General features: G+C 40.3%; 1 protein-coding gene across 1 annotated transcript in view; it reads left to right on the top strand.

The window, feature by feature from the left end:
* Positions 1 to 3,652: 3,652 nt before the first annotated feature.
* Positions 3,653 to 27,068, top strand: part of IMPG2 (interphotoreceptor matrix proteoglycan 2) — a 56,168-nt gene continuing 32,752 nt past the window's right edge. The window contains exons 1-3 of the mRNA XM_085072256.1: positions 3,653 to 3,816; positions 5,108 to 5,368; positions 16,200 to 16,366. Coding sequence (XP_084928382.1) covers positions 3,744 to 3,816; positions 5,108 to 5,368; positions 16,200 to 16,366 — 501 coding nt within the window. The 5' untranslated portion in view covers positions 3,653 to 3,743. The remainder of the gene's footprint in view (positions 3,817 to 5,107; positions 5,369 to 16,199; positions 16,367 to 27,068) is intronic.

Here is a 27,068-nt window from a genome sequence, read left to right as displayed (position 1 = left end):
GGTAGAAGAGAAGTAACTCATAGTAAGTAAATCTGCCAGGAAAAATCTAAAAAAAGACACCTAGTTTTCATAAAGAACTGGAGAAGTGAATCTGCAAGTATGATTTCTGGGTTTTATTTACATTTTAAGTATAGGGGACTACTATGTTTTAGCAATGAGTTGCAGGCATGGATTAATTGCAGTCCATCTGGCCTTTTGTGGGACTTGCTTCCTGGAACTGGAGCCTGAGATGAGCTTGCCATACTCAGTAAATACAACACCTTAGAAAATAAGAAAAACTTGAAAATCACAGTAGTAACACTTTTAGCTTGGTTAGGACAGAGAAGACAGAAGCAGAATATTCCTTCTGGTACCTCCCCCTCCCAAAAAAAAACCTCAAAAACCCAAAACAAACAAACAACGTAAACCCAAATGAAGACAACTGTTTTCCAGATGGAAAAGCAGTAATTGTAGAATGAGACTTGAACAGTCTCAGGATTGAAAAGGTATTGAATAAAGCCAAGAGTAACAGTAATAATTCTGCCCCACCAAATTGAAGTTCAAAGAGAAACAGACACTGCGATCATCTTTGACTGTTGAACAAGGTAAGAGATTTCTGGTCAACAGTTCAGAAAAGGAGGAATGCTGGTAAGAGGTTTACATTACATGGACAGAGTTGATAATGAAGTGTGATTAATTTGGTTGACCTCACTTCCTAATTTTTCTGCTCAAAATACATCCCAATACTCCATGATGGAAGAGGTGGCAGTAAAACAGGCTATGGTGGGCTGAATTTGGTCAGCTGGAAGTTTAAACAGCCTCAGAACTTGTTAATTCTTGGGAGGTGTTCACCAGAGAGCTCTTCAGGAGCACAAGCAAAAAGTGACAACTGTGAATGCTTGGCAGCAGCAACCACAGAAACTAAACAAGAGAAAAGGTTTTGTCTAACCTAATTGTCTCTGCTAAACTGATTGGGAATTTTGTTGGTGAATCCTGTCAAGTGCTATAAAATCAGTTTCTGTGTCCAGTCAGGGGAGATAATTTAGGTTCTGGATATTAAACCTCGTGAGCTTGGAGACAGTGGGTATCCGCCGTAATGGCGGTCTTCACTAGATGTATTTTCATTAAAGTATTCCTTTATTTTGCATTTTTTAAAATTACAGATGGATTCAGCTTTTTGAATAGATTGTGTTTGAAAAAACAGGGACGTTATTTAGAGTGTTATGGGTGCTGTAGCAGTATTTCAGTGAGCATTACCCCATAGAGAACTGTAATTCAGCTAATCACATTTGTTACATGGAAAAGCATGTAATTTCTTCTCAAAAATGCAAACTGTCAGAAAACTGTCTTAATTTTTGGAGGTACTGGGGTGGCCTTGGCATGTTGCATCACTAACATTACACTTCCCATTTTTCTCATTCAGCAAGGATATGCTCTTCGCCAATAGTTTTGAACAGATATAACTTGGCTGCTGAAAAAGAAGAATTATACATTTTCTCATACTAAATGTTACTGTAAAGGCTTTCATCAAGTCAAGGAAGGAGTTAATTTTCCACAATTATTTTGGAAATCTGTTGCAAGAGTTATTTTGCTTGTTTTAAGAAACTTTAAATGATTGTGCTTTTAATTATGCCTTTTGCCATTACAAAAGTAGCACTTTTCAGCTGTTGCAAGTCTACATTTCAGCGCTGAAATCACTTGAAGATAAAATTGATAGTGAACTAATATTAATAAAAACAAATTTGCATTTAAAAATATTTTATCAGTATATAATAATATTTATCAATATAAAATACTTTAACAGTAGCTGACATAGCCATACCATGGAAAACAAATTTTGACAGAGATGGTTTTTATACTCTTCGCATAATGAGTCCCTTTAAATACTTCGCTGGTGAAAGAGACAACATGGTAAATCTAAAAAGCTCTCCAGGAAAATTTTTACCTGGGTTTCACACTTTTACTCAAGTATGTGTGTTCTGAGAAGTGTCTGTAAAGCCACTAGTTGTCAGTGTTCTGGAGGTCAACTAGCCTTTGCCTTTATAAGTGTGTGTAGTGTTTCTAATCTTGATCCAATTGCATTTTTGCAGGATAATGCAAGCAAAAACATTCATGACATTGAAAGCACCGATCTCTGCAGAGGATTAAAAAATGACTGGTCTGTGTTGAATCCAGGATCACAGTAAAGGCACCCAAGCTAGTCTCAAAAGTTGCTCTCCCTACCCAGAGATGCTGAATAAGACTTTGAAACAGTTTCTGGGCACCAGTGCAGTGCTGTCCTGTGCTGTTCCATGTATAGCTCCAGCATAGTGCTGCCCCTATCGTGGTTAGCTTGGCAGAGCCTGACTAGGTAAGCAGTGATGGTTTGATAGATCCAAAATGTCTGATTCTAAGAAAACTTGGGGTGTTCAAGAAGCTCAGTGGTAAAACTTTAGTGTAATTTAATAATTTGGGGGGGAAGAGGGGAGAACCAAAGAAAATATGTTGCTGTTTTGAAAAATATCATCTAGAGTCTGTTAGATGTCAGAAGAGTGTAAAAATAAAGGTAATTTTATTTGGTTGCTATGAGTATTGTATGTGTAATACTGCTGATAATTCCTGATATGTGCATTGCTGACAGTTCAGCAGAGCAGCTATAAGAGAAGAGAGCATTGCACTGCCTAAGGAGCTCTGTGTAAAAGCTCTGCAGACAGACACCTGGGAATCCAGCTTTGAAATACTTACACAAAACCACTACCAAAAATAGTCACTTCAGACAAACCAGCAGTTTGTTCCGATTGATCTGCACACAGTAACCAGCACATCCTGGGTAACACCACGCAGGAGACAGCCCTGAAGGACATTTCCTACTGGTCTGAATGCAGTCTGCCATTGCAGGACAGCTTCCATACACGTTTCCACAGTGAGCTGACCCTGGACAGGACAGGACCTGACAGTACTGCTGCTTTCCTCGACTCTGTCCTTTCTGCAGTTTCCTTAGCTGATCATCTCTTCAGGTATCCACCAACTTCTTGCTGCTGCTCGTGCCAGGTAATACCTGAACAGAGAGGAAAGAGTCACTACTTGCCCTGGTTTCATCTTTGGAGGAAGCACTGCTTTTGGGATGCAGGCTGTAGTGGTGCAACAGCACAAGACTTTTTCTTTTAGCATGGACTTGGCAGCAGCCCTGTAACCAGAAATAAAATCCCACGGCGAGGTCACTTCACTGTTTACATATGCAACAGTGTTTAAGTGATTCGTGCATTTATATATGTGTATATATTCCTACAAGCAGAAGACAAAACACACCAAGACTTTCTACCGGAGATTAGTGTGCTCCCCCTGATGTTTTGTGGTCAGCAGGGTACTTAAAAAGGGCAGAAATTGAAAGGCCAATGAAGAAGCGTGGTTAAACGTGAAAGGTGCTGTCCTTGTTTGGACTGTCTGTTAATGGTATGACAAGCTCTGGTAAAGAGCTTAGCTGGCCAGATTAAAATTAAAAAATTGTGTCAGTCCATCTGCTAGCTCCAAGGAGTCTACTTCGATCACCTTTTCTTCTTTCTTCACTAAAGCGGAATACTGTCTTTGAAAAGAACAGTGCCAGGATGTCTTGGTTGCCTTTTTTTACCTAATGCTTTCTGTAAGGATAATGATATGTGACGTCAAGATATTTTCAAGAAGGGCAATGGTCTTGGCTGGTTCAAGGCTACAGTAAAGACAACAGCTCTTGTACTGAAAGGGATTGGGGTTTTTGCTTTTATTTTTTTTTTATTACACAAATAAGTATGCTTGGCTTCCTTTGGAAAATCTTTCTTTGCCTTCTGGGAATGACTAACACAGATCTTCAAAAAGTTGCAGGTAATGCCGAAATCTTTTTTATATTCTTGTTTACAAATTTACCTGTGGCAGCATGTAGAATGAAAAATTGCTCTCTGATTTAATTTTTTAAAAAACAGGGTAATACAGAGAAATGTTTGGTCAAATCTGTGCCGTGATAGCAGTGTACATATTGAATACAAGAGGTATAACTGCACATTTGTCTTGTTTTGAGTGTAGAAGTGGCTATAGGAGGCAATTTTTTTCAGCTTTTAGTTGTTAAATACTGGTAACTTTTTTCAATTTTTTCTTTATTAATTTTTTATTAAGTCTTAAAAAGTAAGATTCTTCTGCTTATGGACACTGAACATGTGTCAGTTTGGGTAGAGATTTGCCTTAGTGACCTTTTTTGATGTTCTTTTCTGCCCTGATGTACCATCTGGTGATCTTCTGCAACAGAGCTGACTGTTAATACACCATCAAAATAACTATTAATGTACTATCTAAATAACCATGCCTTTCATCTTTCAGTCATAAAAGTCAAAGGTCTACTGACTTCGAAGTTGCAGAAAAACTCAATCTGTGGGATGAGAAATATCATAGTTATTACTCTTTTTTCTCTCATAATTGATTGGTTGTAATTGTTTTTCAGGCATGTTTTCCAGGGAAAAAGTGAAATAGGTTGAGTTAAATAATTTTAGATTGCCTGGCTGTGAAAGACAGAGAATTAGACTGCCAGACCAAATCTCAATATACATTCTTACCTCAGCTGTTTTCTCAAGTTCCTCTGGAATGATATGGAACAACTTATAAAAGAGGGAATTAAAAAAAATCAAAAAAACCCAACATGAAGCTGATGAACCCTTTTATTCCTCTTTTTTCCCCCTGCTCTAGTGGAGCAGGGACTTGTGTCAATGATGAAAGGTCAACTGTCCATTCAAGCAGCTTTCTTTTTTCAAGGTATACAGATCTTTCTTGTGTAAAGAAAGTATAGAGTAAGAGTAGTTCTTTCTTGCTTAACTTCTGGCCCTGAAAGCTTCTAAATATATATATATATATTTACAAATATAGTCCCATTTACTTAAGCAGAATGACAAAAGGAAAGTTAAACACAAAGCATTAGATTTCAAAGGGTTAGAGCCTTATGCTATGTTACCATTTGCTGGGATATTGTAAAGAGCTTGAGGTTGTTTATAACAGTACTGTCAGGGACAGGTTCTATTAACAGAAAAAAGCACAGCAATGTCCTTCAGAGACAATGGAAATGGCATGAACATACTAATGGTTGCATCATTATCTCATCTGAGAAATTTGTGTGGTTTTGATTTTACAGCAGAAGTTTATTCAGCTGCAGGAGGACAACAGGCTAAAGATGTTTCACCAGCCCCTCAGCTCAGTGACTGGCAGCTGGCAAACCCTTCTCTGCCTCCTGGTTTGAAAAAGCCTAATGGCATCATGGATGCTGAGCAGTTCCACAGGCATGTGCTGTTACGAAGGAAGCGATCCATTCTGTTTCCCAGTGGAGTTAAGATCTGCCCTGATGAATCTGTTGAGCAGGCTATTGCCAACCATCTGAAGTATTTCAGGCTCAGAGGTAAGTGATTGTACATCTTATGGGTAATTGATAAAGAACATTCACTTATAAAAAAATAGATTAAGCTTTTAAACATAATAAATACCAGGCCATAGGGTTACATTATTACCCAAGAAGCTTACTTTTCTGTGATAATCTTGCTTATGAGAGCTGCTCTGGGCTAAAACCCCGTGATCTGTCTACACTCATATATCGTAAGAACTCTTGGCCCCTGAAACGACAGTGTTTACTGAAATCAGTTCTCAGAACAATTTGAATGCTAAGAAAATACATACAGAGTAGCAAAATAAGAGTTTGTTTGGTTTATTTAGTGTTCTTGAAGTGCCAGTAGAATTCCTTGAGGAGTCAGTCAGAAAAGTCAAGTCTGAGACACTGGCACTTCAGCCATGTGACTTTTGACAATGGGTGGTTGTGCAAAGCGTAGCATATTCCGTCTAGAAAGCCAATCTCCATGTGTCAGGCTGCAGTATTATACACAAGAAGCCTTTCTTTTAAGATGTGGAGGTTAGTGAGACAGAGTTTTCTCTGAAGAGCTGCAATATTCCCACTAACATCTTTCACTTGATGAAATATTACAGCAACATGATGTATTTCAAAGCCTTCTGTCTGACACCATTGGAATGGGGCACCACAGTCATGCAGCACTTTCTGCTCTTCATGTCTTCATGTATTGTAGCATTCAAAAATTTGTAGAAAACTGGCAACATGACCAAGAACTGCTGTCAGAGGAGAAGGAAGGGTGTTCAGATACTTGAACTTGATATTTGATTGCCTATAGAGAAACTCTCACTGGTGACACAGTTTATTTACTTACTTACAGAAGTGAAAAACAATGACAACCAGGAGTGGCTTGGTGTTTGCATAAAAGTAAACATAAACAATGTATTTGGAGGATAAAGTGGAATCATATGGGGTTTTAGAGCCTCATTCAAATATGAATTGTGCCCCAGCTTGCAAGGGATGCTGACACTGATGATGATGCTGATGGTTTGACAGGCTTTGTCAGTTTTATTTCCACCCAATAGGACTCAACCATTCTTTGTTTGCTCCAAACGAATCCATACATACCATGTGCTCTAACTGCAGTCATCCCTCAGTTATCTGTGATGGGGTACATGAGGGCAGTATCAACTAAGCAAAGGTGTGAGTGATAATAAACAAGAAAGAAATCTGTAAATTAGGTTGCAAATGTATATTTAGGCCTTAATAATCCTAGGCTGAACCAAAAATCCACCTAGTCCATCTGTTTCCTTACTGGACTTAACAGCTTCCACAATCCACAAGGTTTTCATAAGCAGAGAGGCTATGACTATCCTTAAGTGCTTTTAAGTTAAAACTTTTGAAAAAGGTCTCTGAAAATAGAAGAGGTGATTTTTAATTAGCAGCAAGTCATGCAAGGTCTGGTTCAAGCAACATTTCATCTTCGTTCTGTTAGCAGCAACTGCTGCTCCAGGGGTGTTGGGTGGTGTTTAATCATGTCCTGAGTAAATGTGCCTGAAATAATGAGACTTCACGTGCTATGTATTCAGTTTGTGTGGCAAAAGTTTTGTAGCAAGAGCCTACAGGGGTGGCTTTTTTGACAAGCTGCCAGCAGCTTCCCCTATGTCAACAGAGCCAAGGCAAATCCCATCAGCAGCAGTAGTAGCACCCCTGGGGTAACATATTTGAGAGGGAAAAGGTTGTACAGCAGCAACTGCAGTTGAAAGAGTGAAAATATGAGAGAAAACCAGCTCTGCAGACATTGAGGTCAGTGAAGAGGGAGGCACAGGAGGTGCTGCAGGTGCCAGAGTAGAGATTCCCCTGCAGCCCATGATGCAGACTATGGAGGTCCATGGGGATGCAGAGATCCACCTGCAGCCCATTCAGCACCCCATGCCAGAACAGGTGGATGCCTGAAGGAGTCTGGGACCCCATGGGAAGCACACACTGGAGCAGGCTTTTGAGAGGACCTGTGGCCCCATGGAGAGAGGATGCCCACATTGGAGCAGGTTTGCTGGCAGGACTTGTGATCCCATGGAGGGCCCATGGTGGAGCAGCCTGTTCCTGAAGAACTGTGCCCCAATGCTGGGGCAATCTGTGAGGAACTGCAGCCTGTGGAAAGGACTTAGACTGGAGAAGTTAGCAATGACCTGTTTTCTGTGGGAGAGGCCTCACACTGGAGCAGGGGAAGAGTGTGAGGAGTGCCCCACGAGGAGGAAGCAGTGACAGAGACAGCTGTGACAAACTGACCACAGCCTCAATCCCCCATCCCTCTGCAGCACTGCAGGTCAGGGGTTAGAGAAAAACAGGAGTGAAGTTAAGCCTGGGAGGAAGGGAGGGGTGAGGGGAAGGTCTTTCATGATTTGGTTTAATTTCTCGTTGTCCTGCTCAGATTTGAGTGGTAATAAATCCAAGGAATATTCCCAAGTTCAGCCTGTCTTGACAGAATCTGGTGAGTGATCTCTCCCTGTCCTTATCTCAACCCATGAGCCTTTTGTTGCATTTCCTCTCCTTTGTCTAGCTGAAGAGGGGAGTGATAAAGGAGGTTTGGTGGGCACCTGGTGTCTGAATTCAGTGTTACTGGATTATATGCAATATATTTAGTAGCCATCCAAATTGCCACAGTCCACTGTCAAAAAAACAGTCCTAGGAAAAAGTGTGGCCTCTGTTTAGCATTTATAGAATAGCTATTACCAGTGACTAGGAAAACAACTGACCCCAGAAGGAAACAAATACAAATGTACACAGAATCTGCTGAGTTTTCAATCTCCGTGTACATTTTTAGAATAATTTTTTTATTCTACATGTGTTGAGGTAAGAAATTATTTTAATATCACATACTTTCTCTGGAATGGATGGTTTTAATACAGTCTATTCTTTCCTTGGTTTTGTTTTACTGTCAGCAATATAATACCACTACCTTGGCAGAAAAGCTTGATTGTTATTTTCATGTAAGAGCTTGTTAGAAAATCAGAAAAGGTTTGCATGTGCTGATATCCAGATTATGTTTGTTCTATGTTTACCTTAGAAGGAAACAGGTGGGAATATAATTTTCCATCTGTAACTCCTAGCTTTATTTACTTTTGCTATCTGGCAAAAGTCTCTCTAGGTGTCAGATACTGACAGATGAACATTCCTGTCACAGGCTTTAAGGAAGTTCTTATCTCATATTGCTGTAGGCTTAACAGTGTACAGCTTTTTTTTTTTTTTTCTAACTACAACATCTTAAAAAGCCTTAAAAAGATACAAGGTAAAGAATATGATAAATATATAAATAAACCTTTAAAAAAATGAATGTACAACAAAATGCAGGAATCTGGAGAAAAGTCAGTATTTTCTAAAACATCAGTATCACCCTTCAACATATGAAAGTCTAATTAATGGAATGATTATTCACTGATGGTCATTTTATTACTGTGGTATTCAGAAGCACCAGCCTAGAATAGGGATGTACTTGTACTTGTTTTTCTACATCTACAATTTAAAAGACAAATTCCTGAAGTGCTGCTTTATTCCTAAGGTCAATCATATGCAGAACAGAGTTTTGCAGAAACTATTTTCACTCTTTTGAGATGAATCCTGGATTATGATTGTACTGCCCAGTCTCTGTATCTCTTGTATCTGTGTATGGAGGTTGCTGCCTTTGGCTGACCTTCTATTTAATTTTTTGCAATAAGGAGATGGAAATCAGTCACAGATGTTTACAGATTGGGTACTATAGGCCTGTGGGTTGGGTCTTAGAGTGTTTTAAACTGATGTCCTTTTAAATGGTGTAATGTTATGGTTGCTGATGGAAGAGCCATGTAAATCTAATGGTGGTTCATGGCTAGACTGTTTTGACAAACATAAATTGTGTCCAATGGGTAGCTGGAGATTCTACAAAAGAAAATATTGCGGAAATATAATAGAGGGATTACAGACAGTGAGTGGGCTGTGTATGGTAATGTATATGGTAATGTCTGTTATGATTTTCTTTATTGCTGACAGGGAAAGGTATCCCGAGACATTTAAATAAAATTTTTTATGTGAAAAACAGCCATTCCCCCTCAGACCAAAGGTCTGTTGTGACCAGTCACCTTATGTGGACAAGTCAGTGAATCTCTCCATTCTCTGTCATGTAAGTTGCTGGTGGATGACTGAGGATTGTAGTAGACTTATGAGCTGAATTAGCATGTTAAATTGAAAGAATATAAGTATTACAAGGTAGGTAAACAGTAATAGCCACACTATCTCATGCCTGCTAATTGGGTAGAACAGCGGCTGCTGGATTTTGTCACTGTGGCTCAGGCTAATATGCTTCTTTGCCACCTCTGAGATGTAATTACTCTGGTGGCTACCCTTCCTAAATTCTGTTTCCAGATTTTTCTACTGTGACCCTCTGTCTTAAACTATTCATGTACACTTGTGAGTACTTTTTTTGGTGAGTACTGACCTTCTTTTCACATAGGTAGATCAGATAGTCTCTCTGCCAGAACTGTTCTTGTCAGCCAGAGCTTCAGATAAAGCTGACCATCTAAGGATAGCTTTTAAAGATACTGATCAAACAGGGAAATAGATGGTATTGTAGTGGGCCATGGCTGATGAGACACACAGACATTTTTGAACTTTGGAAAGAATAACAGCGGTTTCTCGGGAATTAAATTCTATGCACGAATGTAATCCCTAGATTTGGTAATCTTGGGTGTAGCACTATGCTTGCTCATTTTCCCCTTTCTTCGGTCCTTTCAAAGATATTTACTGAAGTATTAGAAATAATGATTTTTTTTTTCTGCACATGAACGTACTTAAGAGTAAAAATTCAATTTTATACTAAAATCATAAATATTACAAGTTATTCAGATCTTGCTAGTAATGATGAAAGCAAAGAACCAAAAATCATAAAAAGTACCTGACCAAAAAGCATACATTAAATAAAGAATCTGGCTGAGTAAGCCTTTTCCCCTGTTTCCCTGCCATCCCTGGCATATACTATGTATAGCTCATACTCAGCAATAAATTTCTGAAGTTTCTTTGTAGGAGGTCTGTCTCCCTCTACATTTGAATTTTTATATGCCAGCATATGCTTCTAAGAAGCTTGACTTTTCCCATGAAGGACACTCGTTTGTTTTTACTGAGATATTATTGGTGAAGATAATTTATGTGCTAGAGTTTACTATGTCAGTGTTCAAATCAAAAATCTTTCATGTGAACTAGCTAATTCACATTCAAGTATTTTTTTCAGTTTAAAACCCTTGTTTGTTTTATATGTCATTAAAAGGTTGCTGTGTTTCAGACCATACACAGTAGCATCCCAGAAACAGATGAGTGATTTCTCTGCATATAGGTATTAATTTGCTTAACAAACACTAACAAAGTCTTTGCAGCAACAACTTCTTAGGAGGTGGCTGTCAGTGTCCCTGTGACTGTAGCCTTTATCAAACCCCCCTGCAATTAAGGTGTTCAGTTGTGCAGAAATTGTTAAAGAGGAGGACGAGTTGGTCTCATGTTGCCTCAAAATAGAATATTCAGCCTGATTCAGTGCTCCTAGCCACCATACACGATTCAACTCCTAAGAAGCACTAATGAGATTTATTTGGGATTAAACTCCAGCACTGCCCACTTACACAAATGGTCAGAAAGCCACCCTACCCCCTACAGGGTGCTCAGTGCTGTCATGTGGTGCCCCTTCTGTTAACCTCAGAAATCCCTGAGCACAGACTGAGTGTAATAGGCTAATTGCCTCTTGTTTGAGGGATAAATGCATCCCCAGTGGTGCAGCCTGAGCCTCAAGGATGCTGTATCCTACCCAGGTGCATGAGGGGTAGCCAGACAGGAGAATTTCAGAGCGAGAGAAAGGTTATCTAATCACATCACAGATCTTAGCTGGAGGTTTTGAAAACAATGACAATATCTGTCAGAAAGGAAGCTTCAAATAAACTTTTTTTCACTCCTTCTGACAGATTAGTAGGACTGAAAAGAGCTTGTGCCACCTATGAGGATTTCTTTTGGGTTGAAACACAATTATGGTAAGCTTTTCAGGATATTGTCTATTATTTCTGAGTATTGCTTGAGCACAGACACTGCATTTGAAGTTGGTAAGCTTCCAAGGGCTGGGCTTTTCTGCTTTCGAAGTAGATATGCTGATAGACAATTCCCATGGTTTTATGACATGTCTGGCTTTCTGAAGCAGCCTTTGGAACCTGTTATGGCCTTCAAAGGTTAAGACATTGCTTACTTCAAGTGCCTGGGACACTTGGCTCAAGAAGAAGGCTGCAGAAGGGCATGGGCCAAATGTGCTGATCTTTAAATTTTTTCCTACCTCCTCTTTCACCTTGATGATTATCTCAGCAGTGAGTTAAGTGACTTGTAATTACTGAGGCTTTTCACAATTTAGTACATGGAAAATGTAGTATGTGCATGCAGAATATACTTTGGAGACAAACTACAGAACAAGCCGTGTGATTTGTACTCTTGGTTTGAATTCTGGTTTATTGTGCCAGTCAGTTACATGTCTTCAGCATAGCTGTTTTCTTTCCTGTAGTCAGCTGGATCTGATCACATGTCTTGTAGTAGGGAGCTTCTTTTTATTGCATAAGACTTTTTTTTCTTTTTTTTTTTAACATTTGAGTTCTTCAGAGGAAAACTCCAAAGTAGCCAAGAGATCAACTAACATTAAAATACAAATAATTTATTACTGAAGCCATGGGATGGAGGAAGCAATTTTCCAGAGGAGCTTACCTTCCCACTCACGTGCAGCTTCAAGACTCTTAGCTCACTGCCTTAAAAGATTGATCTCGATTTTATGATGCTTTTAATCAGTATTGCTTGCTGGGGATTAGATGCCTTCTCACAAATCCTGTATCCTCCAGGGCCTGGTGTTGCTAATGCTGTCCCACATATCTGTGCCCATGGCCAGCCCTGGAGCAGGGTAGTGAAAGTTTGGAGTGAGATCCAGGCATGAAGAGCAGCTCTTCGCACATGGCCCGAGGGCTGAGCTGCTCTTCAGGTGGCAGTGCTGCTGGTCTGATCAGCACTTCTTCCTCATGCTGGCAGGGCTGCCTGCTTGGCTGGCTTTTAAGAATTTTGTGACTAGTCTTGGAAAACTAAATCCTGGAAAGATCGTAATGCAAAACGTATCCAGCAGCTTCAGCCATAACTCTGAATTGTTGGGCCCTGGCAATTTATTATAAGCTCTTACGGAGAAATTTTTTTCCCATTCTCTATCTCCTTCTAATATTTTATATTTAAAAGTCAGTTGCATTTCTAGTTGAAAAACTCAATGGTAAACTGTTTGGTCCCCCTGAATTTTCTTTCATTTTCTCTTTAGGTTTCAAGGAGTTGCTATTTTAAATCTTAGTTAAAAGTTGCTTCATTTATTGTCAGCATATCTAGATAGTGTGTTTGATACAGACACTGATAAGTTTCTGGAAGGTCAGAAAGGAAACATAGTGAATTATTTTTATACAGTAAGCTGTAGTTATTTCCTGAAGCTTCCAGTCAAGTCCTATTTAACTTTGGTTTTATTGCCTCCAACTTTTGTCTGCAGAGTCTCAGGATGCTTAAAATCTAGTTAATGAAAAACATGCTTTTCTTATATGGGAGTTCTCAAGAATTTGTTGATAACAGACTTTGAAAAACCTGCCTTGCCTACAGATAGTTGAAAACACATCACAGAGTGGGCTCCACCTTCAAGTTAAAAGAAGGTTCATCACATTTATTAGGCAACTGGAATGCAGTGTGAGGCTGGTGTCTTTTCAGTTCCCTGGGTGGCCATGTCAATGAAGTAATGATAAGAATGGGCTCCCTTTTTGACATTCCTGAAGGAGAGGTAGAAGATAGAATTGTGCTTGTTACTTTCTTTACATGTGTGTGATTTGAACCACACTGAACAAATTGTTGTGCTCTCCCTCTGTGCATGGAATAGGAACTCTCATCTAACTGTAAAACAATAACAATATTTATGATAAAGAAAGACTGAAAAAATATTGGTTTCTTTTCTTAGCTAGTCCATGAATTTACTCTTCAGCACCATATATATATAAGGACATCTGAGGATGGCTCTTGTGTTGAGCCCTTACAGCCTGGATTTGTTATCCTGCAAAGCAATCACCTGCTTTGCAAACTGGCCAGTTAGAATAAACAAGCCAGTGACAAGATGGACTGCATGCCAACAAGGTTGCAGGGTGGCTGTGCTGGCAAGCAACACACCATGGCTAAGGATGTGTTTTCCTGGACAAGGCTAATGGAACGGTTCAAATAGCAGTGGTGGTAGATGTTTGCTTGGCATTTTTAATCCCTCTCTGTGTGTCAGAACTAACACACTCTCAGGCTTTGTGGAAGGAAGAGATGTGCCTGCCTTTTCCTTATGTACACAGAAGGAATTTGCACCATGTTGTCTAACTTGCTACTGCTCACCTCAGTGGAAACTCCTGTATAGAATAGGCTAGAGAGAACAAAATGACTCCTTATCCACATCTCATTTCCTCCTCCTCCAGACTATATGGCTGTGCTGGCAGCTTAGGTCTAATTAATGGGCTTGGAGCCCACAGATGGCACAAAGCCTTTGGGGCTGGAATTCAGTGGGGTGTCTAATTCCAAATGAAAGGACACACAGAAAATCCTTAATCTATTGGGAGCCGATTGGAACAACTGTTTATATGGGAGCAGCTTGTTTTCAGGCAAGACACTGTCTCATCACATTTATTTTAAACTTGTTTAAGAGCATTAAGGAAAACTGTCTTCAATTACTTGCAACTGGAAAGCCAGTCCTTTGTCTGTTGGCATTTAAAACTGTAGGATTAGACAGTGTCCCTGCAAAGTATTTGCAAGCTACTGCTGTAGCTTCAATTGTTACTGATAGTCTGCTCAGGATTTATCTCAGCCACAGGGAGTAATCTCATTGCAGGATTGTTGCTGTACGATGTGGCACCTGGAGTGAAAGATCCAGAATGCAGGATATGAGTACCACCAAAAGAAATGTGAGCAAGTGATAATTCCCTAGTGTGGGCTTCTGGATTTGAAACTAGACTTCAGTCTTTCCTGGATGCCTAGCTCTTACAAATGGGATGGTAGAGAGATTTTATGTTCAGATGTTATTCTGCTTCAGGAAGCTTATTAGTACTTCAGCAGGATCCAGAAATTCCTGAGCAGGATTATGGCTTCATTGCCTGAGGTCTGTGCAGAGGTCAGATGGAAATGTGGTCCCTGCTTCAAAGGGTTTGCAAGTATAACTCTCACCATGTGAGATGGTGCAGGGATGTTTGTCAATTTGACTATTTGTTTCCAATTAATAGAGATGTATAAGCAAAACTGATTTGGAATATGGACAATACTTTCCAAATTAGTGTGTTTTACAGAAAAAGTTCACTGCCTAGAATCTGGAGGGGTGCTAGAGCAGTAATATACTACTGACAGTTGAGAATGCAGAGTTTGGGGTTATTGTTCTCTGGTCACACATACCAGATGAGCTGCCATGCTAATCTCCATGTCAGAAAGCTGATGGGAGTGTGACATGGAAATGAGAAATGTCTTTGTACCTGTAGAATTCCACAACGGACAAACAGTCTCAACTGCTCTGATAAGCTAAAATTCAGGGTGGAGTAAAGAGCTTTTTCTGCATGGTGCCATCGAGTGTGTCATCAGCTAAGCTTTAAGGATGCTGCTGCACAGGAAACAGTTCCTTAAGGATAATATTTACAAAGCCTTTGCATCTAAGAAAAATGTCCATCTCTTGGCTGGATGAAAATGTTTCCATATGTGACCTTTGTGTTAAGTTTTACATGTGTACATTTAAACAACTTTGGAATTCAGAAAACAAAATATCAAGAAAAAGTATCAGCAAGGTACTGGGTTTGGCAGCTCAGAGCTAATTTTAAAGCTGATTGAAGAAAACTACGTTCTGAAGATGAATTTAGTCTCCTGTAGGGGCTGATTATGATGTCAGGATTTTTCTGGAATGTCTGTATAAGTAGTGAAATCAGATTAAGTCCAAAAAGCAGGTTTGTCTGCTACTACTCTGGGCTGGCATTTGGTGTGAATGAGTTTGCCTTTTAACGTTGCTCTCTTCCAGGGCACAAGGAACATCCTATAAATCTTTCTCTCTTTGAATTATTCTGGGTCACAGAGTTGTTCTTGCTTAAGTGTAATGTGACCAACTGCTCTGATTGAAAAAGAGCATGGGCAAGACCGGGAGGTTAAAGTAGCCAATGTAGAATATGATATTAAACCTTAATTCTCAGACTGACTGTTCAGAGCTGTCCAGTTCTTTCTCAGTGAACACATAAAGTACAGTTGGAGCTCAACTTATTTCTTTGCATATTATTTTGTGTCATCATCTTGCCTTGTTTTTTGAATTATGGATGAAATCGTAATTTCTGAAACGTATTTTAAATTGTGTAAAGGTGAGTCTGAAGGAATTGTTACTGATTAAGCCTATTAAACTTGGATCAGTGCCACTATCATTCTTACAACTTAAGCTCCAGCTCTGCTTTCTGTGAGGGCGTTTGCCATATTATTTTGGTTTTCTAAAAATTCAATTTGTTGATCAGAGGGCACTTTCACTCAGTGAAAAAACTGTTATTCTTGATGATTGTTCGGAGACAAGTGCTTTCTCATGCTCTCTTCCTTTTTTCTTAAATTTTCTTATTTCAGTTTAAAAAGTCAGGGAGAGAAGTATTATGAGTGTGGAGAATCCACCAGATGTTCATTGTCAGTCCCTTCAGTGCTTTCCACCTTTCCATGTAGATGTCAGGTCACTGTGTTCTATGTGTAAATGTACTGACAAGCTTACAACATCGGGACAATAATATCCTGGCCCCTTGTGCCACAGAAGCACTCCCATTGTACTAACACCAGACCCTTCTTGTGTCTTCAGTGTGTCAGGAAACAGTCTGGGAGGTCTTCAAGACATTCTGGGACAGACTGCCGGAGCGTGAAGAGTATAACACCTGGATGAGCCTGTGTGAGGAAGGAATGATGAATATCTTTGAAATGGGCACCAACTTCAGTCAGTCTGAGGAGCACCGGAGCCTCATCGTGAAGGTGGGTGCAGCACTGCTCGGAGCGTTCTTGTTGCGTTTGTTTGCTGGCTGTGGTGCTAATGAGTATGCAGAGACTCCAGGCAGGTGCAAAGGAGAGCCATTTATTGGAAAAAATGGGTCTTTTCAAGCAGTTACCTGGTTATCAGTTTACATAGTTTTAAGGCACAGCAAGCCCAAGTCAACCGACCACCAAACACCACGAGGTGGAACGCGAATGTCATGCAGCAGTCTCTCAGGCTCTCATGCAGTAATCTCTGTTTCTCACATCCCTCTATTCCAGCTGAATCATTCTCCCATAGTTCCCTTCTTCTCAGCCTAAGTAACAGGCCAGAGCTGTGTTTCTTTCCTTTACAAGGCCTTACCTGTCAGTAACATGTGATGGGCCAGGACATCAGGTCCCACTGCAACACGCAACTTTGGCACATCACAGGCAGTAATGTACAGAGCCCTTGAAACAGGCATGGGTATTCTAGCTCTGGGATCCATAGTTCTGAGATCAGCTCCAAAACAAAGTTGTGGCTGATCCAATGGAGGGAAAAGCAACAACAATGAAGAGAGTGTTGTCTTCAATAGATGTGCTCCTGACTAGCAGATGGTGTCTAAACCCACAATGTGAGTCAGGCTGTGCTGCATTTCCCCCCTTCCTGCTCTGAGCAGCACACTGAGGGGCCTTCAGTCCAAATGGCACCTGGGAGCAGGAGGTTCCCAGCTGTAGTTCTGATGCTACCAAGCCCTATGGCAGAATTGCCTGTTTGATGTTCTACAGGTTTGTGATGTCTGTGCACTGCTACCTGACTGAAATAAGTGTAGCTATAAGTAGAAAGACTTTGGTGTCTTTTGAAGGCAATGGACAACATTACCATAACTCACCATGGGAAGTTGCAGGTTAGAATCAGAGCAGGAGTGTAAAACAAATCAATTAAAAATGCTGAATATCTTGGTATATTATCTGTTATTTCAGTTGATTCAAGTTTATTTTAGCTTAAAGAAAATAAAAAATATTAAGACAGACTTTAAAAGCCTGTCTCAAAATACAGTGATGTATTTTCAGGAGTTTGTGAATTTTAAAATTAAGTGCTTAACTTTTTATTCATCTAAGATAGAGTAGATACCTTAACTTCTCTGGATAAAAAAACTGTCTTAAAATGTATAGAGGCTTATGGATATTCTTTAAGATTACTTTTGCAAGCTAATGGATGTGAAGTTTTATGAAACTTAAAAGTCTTGAATGTGTGATCCCACACACATCAGTAGTGTTCAGTCAGTGTGGATGTGCTGACTTTTTTCCCTTCTCCTATTTTATTGAACTTCTATGCTAGGAATGTCCACTAAGGAATGTGAACATGGAAACTGCTGTGGATAATGGAGAGAAGGGCTCTTTTTCTGAGCCTGCATGTTAGTCTTCCCAGGTGATGCTAACCAAAGTTTGCTTCTGTGAAGTCTGATGATGTTGTCATCCTTAGAAGAGTTTGCAAAAAGATGGAGAGAAATAAAATTAATCTGATTTTAAAAAAAAATGCATACAGTGCACGTAACTGTTTTATGTAATATGTTGGCAGTGAGATGATTTATAGTGGGAGTTTATTAGAAGAAGTCAAAATGACTCTCGGAAACAGGATAATGCATCTAACTTCCCACTGCTGCTCTCTCTTTTTGGGTATGGCTCTGCTGCATTACAGTGGAGTCAGATAAAGTGCTCCATGTTTGATCTTTTCAGAAGGTTTATATATAATTTAGGTCTTTCTCCTGTAGATGGATATATTCCCTTCAGCACTGCAATATTCTGGAAAAAAAGACTGTTCATTCTTCTATTTTCTTTCAGCACAGTTGGTGAAAGGTGATGGTTCTTGGGCTGATTTGATGTTAGACTAGTCTGTGATAAAAGGGACTATATGCTTTCACCTCTGTGTTCCACACAATTTGTTGCAAATCTGTCAGGTGACGTTTTTTGAAATAAAAAGCTGAAATCAATTTAACTTTGAACCAAAGACTGAAGGCAAGAGCATTGTATCCTATCCCTCAGCCAGTGACTGTCAAAAGATGCAATGACATATTTTTAAATGCACAGGTCAGAGAGTGGATTTAATTGCTAACTCTACTACTGACTCACCTTTCTCATATGTGCTTGTGCACAAAATTCTTGTCAGAGTGTGAAACCTTTTTAAAGCAGCTCTGAGTCCAAACAGGTGCAGCGGATCTGCTTTTAAGAACATCCTTCTTCCTGCTATTTTCTTGCCCCAGTCTAATGTGGTGGTGAAAGCTGAGGTTCAGCCTGGGGTACCAAACACACTTTCTAAAGCCCTGTGCCCTACCTGCTTGTTCTTTCCACTTTCACCAGCTAAGTAGACTGAGTTGCATGGTCAAGCCTTTCCATCACTTGAGGGATTTTTTTTCCCTCTCATTACAGCATGATCATTCTTCTGGTCATGGTCAGCTGTTGCTATTTTTTCCCCATTCCTTAGGTTTGATCTCTAAAGCACTGAGCACTTCTCACCAAAGGGCTGCTGTGGTTTCACTGCTTGTGCAGTACTCTGTAATGGACACATGAATAGACCACACTGTTGCTTAAAAGCAAGATTCACTTCTGCAGTGGCTTTGTTGTTTGGCCATTGCACTCCTCATTAAATACCACTTGTTTCTAATCTTCCTCTGCTCTCCAGTGTCTGAAAGTCATCTATGGTTGATTTCAAGTTTAATTTAGAGCCTACAGATGACAAAAATAGTTCTGCTTTTCTTCTGGTTTATATTGGCTCTTACTGCCACAGCATTGCTCTGCTGCCTCTTTTGCATTGGGCATGTTGGCAGTTTCTGTCAGTCTTATTTCCAAGTCTCTTTTTGTATTACTTTTTGGCAGATGGCAACATGAACTTTAATTTTTAGAAGTGTTCCATGCCTTGAATTTTCCCCCTCTCTCTCTCAAAAGAAGTTCATTGTATCTGAAAATTAGGGAAACTAAATCTGTGGGGTTTGCTTTCAATCAACGATTTAGCAAAATGATTGCTTTCATGCTGTTTTTGTTGTCGTGTGGAGGGTCTGTTACAAACAGTGTAATTAAATGCCATCTTATTAGGCTTCCTCCTTGCTTTTCTTTCTTATCCTTTCCTCTAATCCCCAGTAATCACTGTCACACACCCACAAATGCTGCAATGTCTGCTCCAAGCTGACTTAGTTCATGTAGGGAAAAATTCTTTCTGTTGCTTTTGACATACTGGTCTCAGCTCTAGTACTTCCTTTTTTGTGTTACAGATGTGAGGTCTGCCTCTGTGGAATTCCCTCTAATGTCTTTTTACACATGCATGTTATGTGCTAATACAGAATATATACACTAAGTTTTCCTAGTTTCTTATATCAGATCACCTGCCAGATTTTCAGAAGGGGCAGGTGGACATATTCAAGCCAAGCATAAAAAAAAGACTTTAAATATCCTTTTTCTCCCCCCTCGAATTTTCATTTCAATTTTCGTGTGATCATGTTAACTGACAGTACTTTACGCAGGAAGAAAATTATCCTAACTGGTTTCATTGGATATAAACTAGATTTACAAAGTTTGAGATTGTTAACCTGTCTCTTTTCAGTCCCTGACAGAAATGCAAATATAGAAGGTAATTCCAGTCCTTAGGGTAGGTTTTTTCAGTGTAAATCTTCATGTAAACCTTCCTTCCTATAAATTAACTTAGCTTGTGTTCCTTACTGTGTAGCTGTATTTCAGTGGGGAGTGAAACTGTTATCTAGAATGTCCCCATTCATCCCATTCTACACTTTGAGACATGTATGTGTAGAATTCCAATATTGCCAAATTTGCCTTGACTCTGGCCTGTTATTGTGGCCATATTCCCACTTGTGCTAGACAATTTTTGGAAAACCCAAGAGAGGAGAAATTAAAGCAAAAGTAATTATTAGTTTCCCAAGAGCCATGAACTTCTTGCTATGAGATTGAAGCACTGCTGGCAAAGCAGCACAACCTGCGTTGCTCATAGGAGAATTTACAGCTGGCATATGATATTCTTTGTTAGATACCCACGTAGATGCTGGGCCCACTTTTTGACTTCATAAATTATTGAAATAACGCAGCATTTTGTAGCAATTGGTTGAACTGTTTTGAGACCTGCTGTCCTGCAAGTAGCCTTTTGTACAAATTGCATGAGCAGATAGTGCACTGAATGTTTAAGTGTGGAGGATTAAAGTTAAAAGAACCAAGGGTATGAAAATTACGGAGTGATAGTAAGAACAAAGGTGTCTTCAAGAAGTTTAAAAAAAGGAGATGTACAGTCAAGAATGTGGTTTACAATCTGTGGTTCTTTAAAAAACCCCAAAGCCATAAACCCACAACATGCAGAATATACTGCAAACACAAAGCTTCTTTTGAGAGATACTAGTGAATGCCTTTTACCATAAAGCTATCTTGCCAATACCTTGATTGCTTACATTTTTTGATGGAAACTCAGGGGAATTCAAAGTGATTAGAAGTATATATGCTCATATAATTAAAACCAGTATCAGGTCTTGTCATGAGTAGAATCCATAAATATATTGCAATTAGAGGAGGAGGGGAAAAAAATGCAATTCCTTCCTATGGAATACATATTAAAAAACAAACTCCTTTACTAAGTCATGTTTCAATTTTTTTTTTCGCTTTGCATTTTCTTGTTTAGCCTGACATAGTACAACAGGAAACAAGGAAATAGGACACAAGTGCATGTTGAACTTCTGCTAGTTTGTAATGGAAACTTTATTATACCACTTGGCTGTAATAAAGTTTATTTTATTATAGCATTTGGCCATTTTGAAGGTGGCTTTTGGCTGGAGGGAAAAAAGTGTTAGTGATTTTCTTGGTGATTACTATGAGCAAATTTTACAGCCTCTCTTTCAATACTCTTTTGATTGCCAATCCACACTGATGTGTCTATCAAACAGAATATATTTTATTCAGCAAAGCAAGTAGAGTTACTGCTGTGTCTATAGACAAGCAGAACAAAAAAGCAACAGTGAAATTGTAGAATACATTTGGTATTTCTGTGTAGTTGTCAAGTTCCTGCTGGCACATGAGGATCTCTGAACTCCATGATTCTCCAGCCTTCAGCCATTTGTTATTTGTGGCATCTCAGACTTCTTATCTCCAAACAGAAGAAAAGACCTTAGCAAACAGGGGAAATGTAGATGATGCTGAGAAGGCAGCTTCCTTCTGGGGCAAGAGACACGAGTCAGTGCCATGCCTGCTGCTTAACCCTGGTTTCTGACTGCATAGAGCTGCTTCCCATGGGAGGATGAAGTACATCTCAGCAGTACCTGCCACTGGGAAGGCTTGCAGGACCTAGTCTGCATGAATTATTAGTTCAGTAGATATCTTGAATGAGGTCTGATACTATTCCTTGGTGGGTGGAGAGAACCTAAACTCCTGATGGTCATACTTCCCTAACTGCCACATGTCTTGTTAAGTCATGGTGGGATGAGATAGTTTTTGTGACCTTTCTGTTTATCAAAGTGCTTAAATCAAGCAAAGATGCCTTCTGACTTACATGACTTTGGCATTGTTCTGTTGGTCAGTTAATTTGGGGCCATCTTTTTATTCATAAAAATCCTGAAACTTGATGTTTTATCATTCCTGGAGAATTCAGAGAATTTAGGTTTTACCAGGAGACTCCAATGGACATTGAAGGTAGGTAGAGCCTCATCTTTCTAGGCTGCATCTCCTTTCTGAGCCTGTAGCAAAAAGCAGCTTAAAGCCTGATACTGCAGGGCTTCCAGCATAAAGTTCAGTTTACATCCTGCATTTCCAATGTGGGCATGTCATACATGTCACAATTTCTATTTCTCCAGATTTCAATCAAATTTCAGAAAATAAAGATTTAATGAGTGGCAGTTCCTTACAGGTCTGATGATAATCTACAATGACAAGACATGTTGAGAAAAGCTGTTATGAGAAATGAAGCATTGAAGTAACCCATGTAACTTAATCTGTTGAGCAGATACTCAACTATGCCTGTTGAGGGCTCCTGTACAGCCCAATGTCTATAACAAAGTATATCTGCCAGTGTTGGGCAGGTGGGATGGGACAATAGGGATTAGGTTATGAATCCTTTCCAAACAAAGCAGGTCTGTGTGATTTTTGGTTACTGGTGAGAGGGAGATTCATGCTCTGCCCACTTTGGTGGCTCTGAGAGCCAAGAGTTAAACTGAGACTTTGCATGGAAAGGATTTTGTAGCAGAGCTACAGAAGGGAGACAATTTCCCCAGGAATCCCCAAAACTGTGATAGGAGCTGCTAACCTACTAAAAGGCAACTTGAAAACTTCCTGGGACAAGATACAAACCCTTGGATGGTGTTGACTCAGCAGTAGTTTTGTACAGTATTGGCTTTTCAGCCCATGAGCAGCTCTGTCTGTTTCATTGTGTTTGAAACACAAACTGCTCAGTGACAGATTAGGGTAAAAGGGGCAGAAGACAACATTGCCTTAGGATGGCCGAAGGGATAAGTGTAACAATACACCTCCTTAGCATGCTGAAATGGGTACTTAGCAATGCAGAATAAGTGATTTTGCCTGAATTATGAGAGCTGTGTTGAAAGGTGGGATGTAGCATCTCAAGGGTATGAGTTATTTGTAACCACTTAGTCACAGTGCTGCACTTTGAATTCCTCACAGAGGTAGACTGTTTTGTGTTCTACAGCTTCCTGTGGAAGACCTCTTCTGCTGTCTCTCCTCTTTTCCTGTTCTGTGATCTTCCTTGTTAACTGTTGTCTTTCTCTGTTTAATTAAATGTCCTAACCACACTTTCCAGTCCTTTACATTTTTTCTTTGCATAGAACACCTCCTTTAGTTTCGTCTAAATCTGGAAGAAAGTAGATCACTTCTGCTCTTTCACAGCCCCCACCCTGTCTCATGCATGCAAAAAACCCTTTTTCAATTGCCCTCCTTTGAGCCATAATGTCAGATTTCCTTCACCCATTTTCTTATCCATGCACTTACTGTTCTCCTATTGACTTTCATTCTTTGCATTGCAAGTTTAGCCTCCTCTAATTTAAAAAAGAAACTCCCTCCACCTTTGCCACATATATATCTCTAGCCTTCATTTCAAGCTGCATGTGGTTAAAACAATATCAATTCCACTAAGCTGCTCCTGCTATCTCTCCTCTTACTGTAGACCGTATTTTTACCTTACCTATCAGGGGTGCACCTCAGAGCATTGTCTCTTACTCTGGCCTTTCCCTATAACTTCATTTCAGGACATTTTCATCCATTTCCTTGAATTGTCCCCAATGCTGTGGCCTTGCCTTTGTGAGGGCATGGCTCTTCCATGCACCATGGTGGGTAATCAGGACAGGCAGACAGAAATATAATTTCTTGGTACGACTTTCCGGCTGTAAATGATGTGTATATATGGGTCAAATCAAATATGCTTGGTACAGTACTACACAGATGGGATTGAAGTTATATGGGATTATTTCAGATCTCCTTGACATTTCCTCCACCTTTTTCTCCTGCCTGGGGTTACCTCCAAGACATTTTGCCTTCTGTGCATAATGATCAGGCAAGAAAGTCATATATAAGTGCTTTTCAGCAAGTTCATGAGTTGACAAAAGCTCATCTGGTTGGTACTATATGTGATCTGTGGTATTGGGGTAGCCTGTATTTACTGTTATAGACTTGTATTAATTCATGATAATTTTGCATTATGTAAAAGTAATTATTGCAAAAGGGGGGCACAAGAGCAACTGACAAAACTCAGCTCTCAGAATTAGGATAATTGGTATCATAATGATGTTATGAAGGTCTTGCTTTGAGAGCACTAATTTTGTACAAAGCACCTTCCAAAGGTAGCTTCAGTGAGTAAAAACTCCCCTTAGCTTTGGTGTGGCTGCTGCTGCTCTGGAGGACTATTTATGGATCACTTAAAGTATTCAAAGGGTACAGATGTTAAATAATCTTTGCAGGTCCGTGCACAGTAGGTAAATTTCCAACTCCATCTTAAGGAAGGAACTGAGTCAGAGAGGTGAGGTGTTTTGGCAAAGGCTATTCTATCCTAAATGATTAAACAAGCCAGTATTAGAACTCTAGAGCCCTTGGCTTCTAATTAGGGGGGAAAGGTGATGTTTGCATGGAGTTCAAATATGTCATTGCTTGCCCCCACCCCAGATTGGAATACAAATTAAACATTTAAGAGAGAGGAAGACAGTTAAAGCAAACTGTTGCAGGTGATGCTAGTTTAGTAATAGGGGGTGCTAGTTTACTATAAAATTGGATGAAAATTTAGTAATTTGATGCCTTTTGAAAAACATGGGTGTGGAGACTGTGTAGTGTTTCTCATTCTACACTTTGGCCATTAAAATAATAATTTGACATTTCAGGTTTGGTTCTCATAAGTTCTTTATATAATTTATTGACTAGATGACTTGGAAACAAGAAGACATATTGGTTAAGCCAAGGGAGTCAGACTCAGAAAACTTGGGCGCCACCAATTCCTCAGACTGCCCTGCAACAGGCTTTTGGCCCAGGCACTCCTCACTGGGGTGTCCCTATTCCTTTGCCCTAGGAAGTGGTCAGGACTGCACTGACCTCTGCCCTCAAGAGCCTGTAAGGACCAGTGAGTAAAGCTGCTGGGTAATGACTAGCAGGAGGTGTTGAGAAGATGTGTGAGGCCTCTAATAACCAGGCTTGGTTTTAATAGCACTGTGGTGGTTTTGATTGGCCCAAAACATCAGCGAAGTGTTTTTGACATCTAGGAGAAATCTGGGCCCCTCAGAAGCTAGTAGGCCTAGGGAGGTGTCTGAGGGGTGGGGTGTGGCACAAAGATGGCTCCTGTGTGTCCTGAGTGCAAGTTCTGGAAGTTTTTACATCAAGTCCAGCAGAGCCAATCTCTGATGGCTCTGAAGGTGATGGACATGCTGCTGGCCAAGTTTGGGCCAATTGGAGGTGCTGGTTACGCCTCTGTGAAAACATATTTAAGAAAAAGTCAAAACAAAGCAGGCACGCACTTCTTTCACTTTGTAGTTGGAGGAGGAGGAGGTGCAGGTGAAAATATGTGAGGGAGAACAGCATGGAGAGTGCCAAGGTCAGTGAAGAAGGGGGGAGAAAGAGGTGCTCCAGTGCTTCCGGCACGAGAGCTGAAACTTTCTGCTAGCCATGGTGGAAGCTATGGGGGAGCCAGAAATTCCTCCTGCAGCCCATGGAGTCCATAAGGATGCAGAAATACACCCACAGCTCTCTCCAGAGGAGGAGGTGGATGCCTGGAAAAGACTGTGAACCAGTGGGAGTCTCATCTAAGAGTTAAAACTGCAAAAGGCCTTGACTGAGAGAGATAGGCCTTGCTCCTGGCATGGAAGCAGCCTGGCCTCAGCTCGGGAGAGTCTGCACAGCACCTTATGGACAAAAGACTCATGTTGCAGCAAAAATTCGGGCAGGATGTTGCTCATGAGATTGGACCCACGCCAAAGAAGTTCCTAGAGGACTGTCTCTCGTGGGAAGGACCCCTGGCTGAGTAGAGAACCTCTTTTCCTGATTGGACTGACCAGAAGACCCCTTAGCCTGCCCCCTGTCTGTGTTGCTAGTTTGCAAAGAGGGAAAAAAGGGGGGGGGTGAGTGCAGAGATTGCTTCTTAAGAGGGTGGGGGTGAGAGCAGAAAACTGTCTGAAGAGAGAGAGAAACAAGTAGAGATAAAGAGTATTTGTAGTAGAAGAATTGTGGTGATGAATAAATTTGAGAATCTGCTCTGTGGACTGAAAAGAGACCCCACACCCTGCCCCCCCCCACCTGGCTTGTGGATTGTAGAGGAGGAAAGGGGGTGAATACTATAGGTTCGTAAGAGGGAGGGGGGGAGTGAACAAAATAATGTATGAAAAGTATATTTTTGCCTTGCATTTATCCTCCAATTCTGTTAGGTAATTAAACACTTTTTGCAACTTTAAGCTTGAAGCCTGTTTGCCCTTTTTCGTGCATCCTCCTGGCAAGGGTCCTGTCTCAAACCCACGACAAGCACCTACAAACTGTCCTGACTGGCTCAGTGTGGAAGAACATCTCCTTTTCTAATGAGCAAACACTTTTTGCTGAGCTTCTACTTACAGACAACTTTCCAAAAGCTGGTAGAGAGGGAATCAATCTCTTGTAGATCCTTGTAGACCCCAGTGCACTAGGGGTGAATATACAGACACTGTACAGACCAGTGCAATGACTCCTTAAAAAACTACCTGGCTTTAGTGGCCCCAAGTTAGTTTTCACTGTAAACTACCTGGTTTCTTGGTTTGTCACTTAAAACTAATCTTGCTGTGTCTTAGTTTTTCATACTAAAGAATCTCCAAATGCTTCATTTAATGGACTTATAAAGGTGGGTCAAAGAACATACTGAAAGGCAAAAGGACTGAAATTAGTATGTTGGCAAGCCCTTCTCAGGCTGGTTTCCAAGCTGCCTGCCATTTTAGCTGTGATCACAATATCCACACAAGTCCTGGAAAGAAGAAAAGGGTGCTCACTCACATGGCTACAAATCAATAACAGCTGAATTTCTACACTTTCCTAGAAACACAGGTGGAGAGAATGAGCAGGCTAAGCTGCTCAAAAAGCCTCTTTTGCCTTTTCAACCTTCCTCCACAAGAAAAATAATCAGGATAGCTCAGTGACAGTCTTTAGGTCACTGAAGACATACGGGTGTTTTTCAGAAAAGTTTGCAAAATGGAAATAGAGTGTTTAAAGCTAATTGTAATTTAATTTCAAA

This window comes from Lichenostomus cassidix, chromosome 1 (genome assembly GCF_008360975.1).
Source record: "Lichenostomus cassidix isolate B80296 chromosome 1, HeHo_3.0, whole genome shotgun sequence".
In the NCBI taxonomy this organism is placed as follows: Eukaryota; Metazoa; Chordata; class Aves; order Passeriformes; family Meliphagidae; genus Lichenostomus; species Lichenostomus cassidix.
Note: the sequence above shows the minus strand (reverse complement) of the source record. Positions and strands in the feature narration are given on the sequence as shown.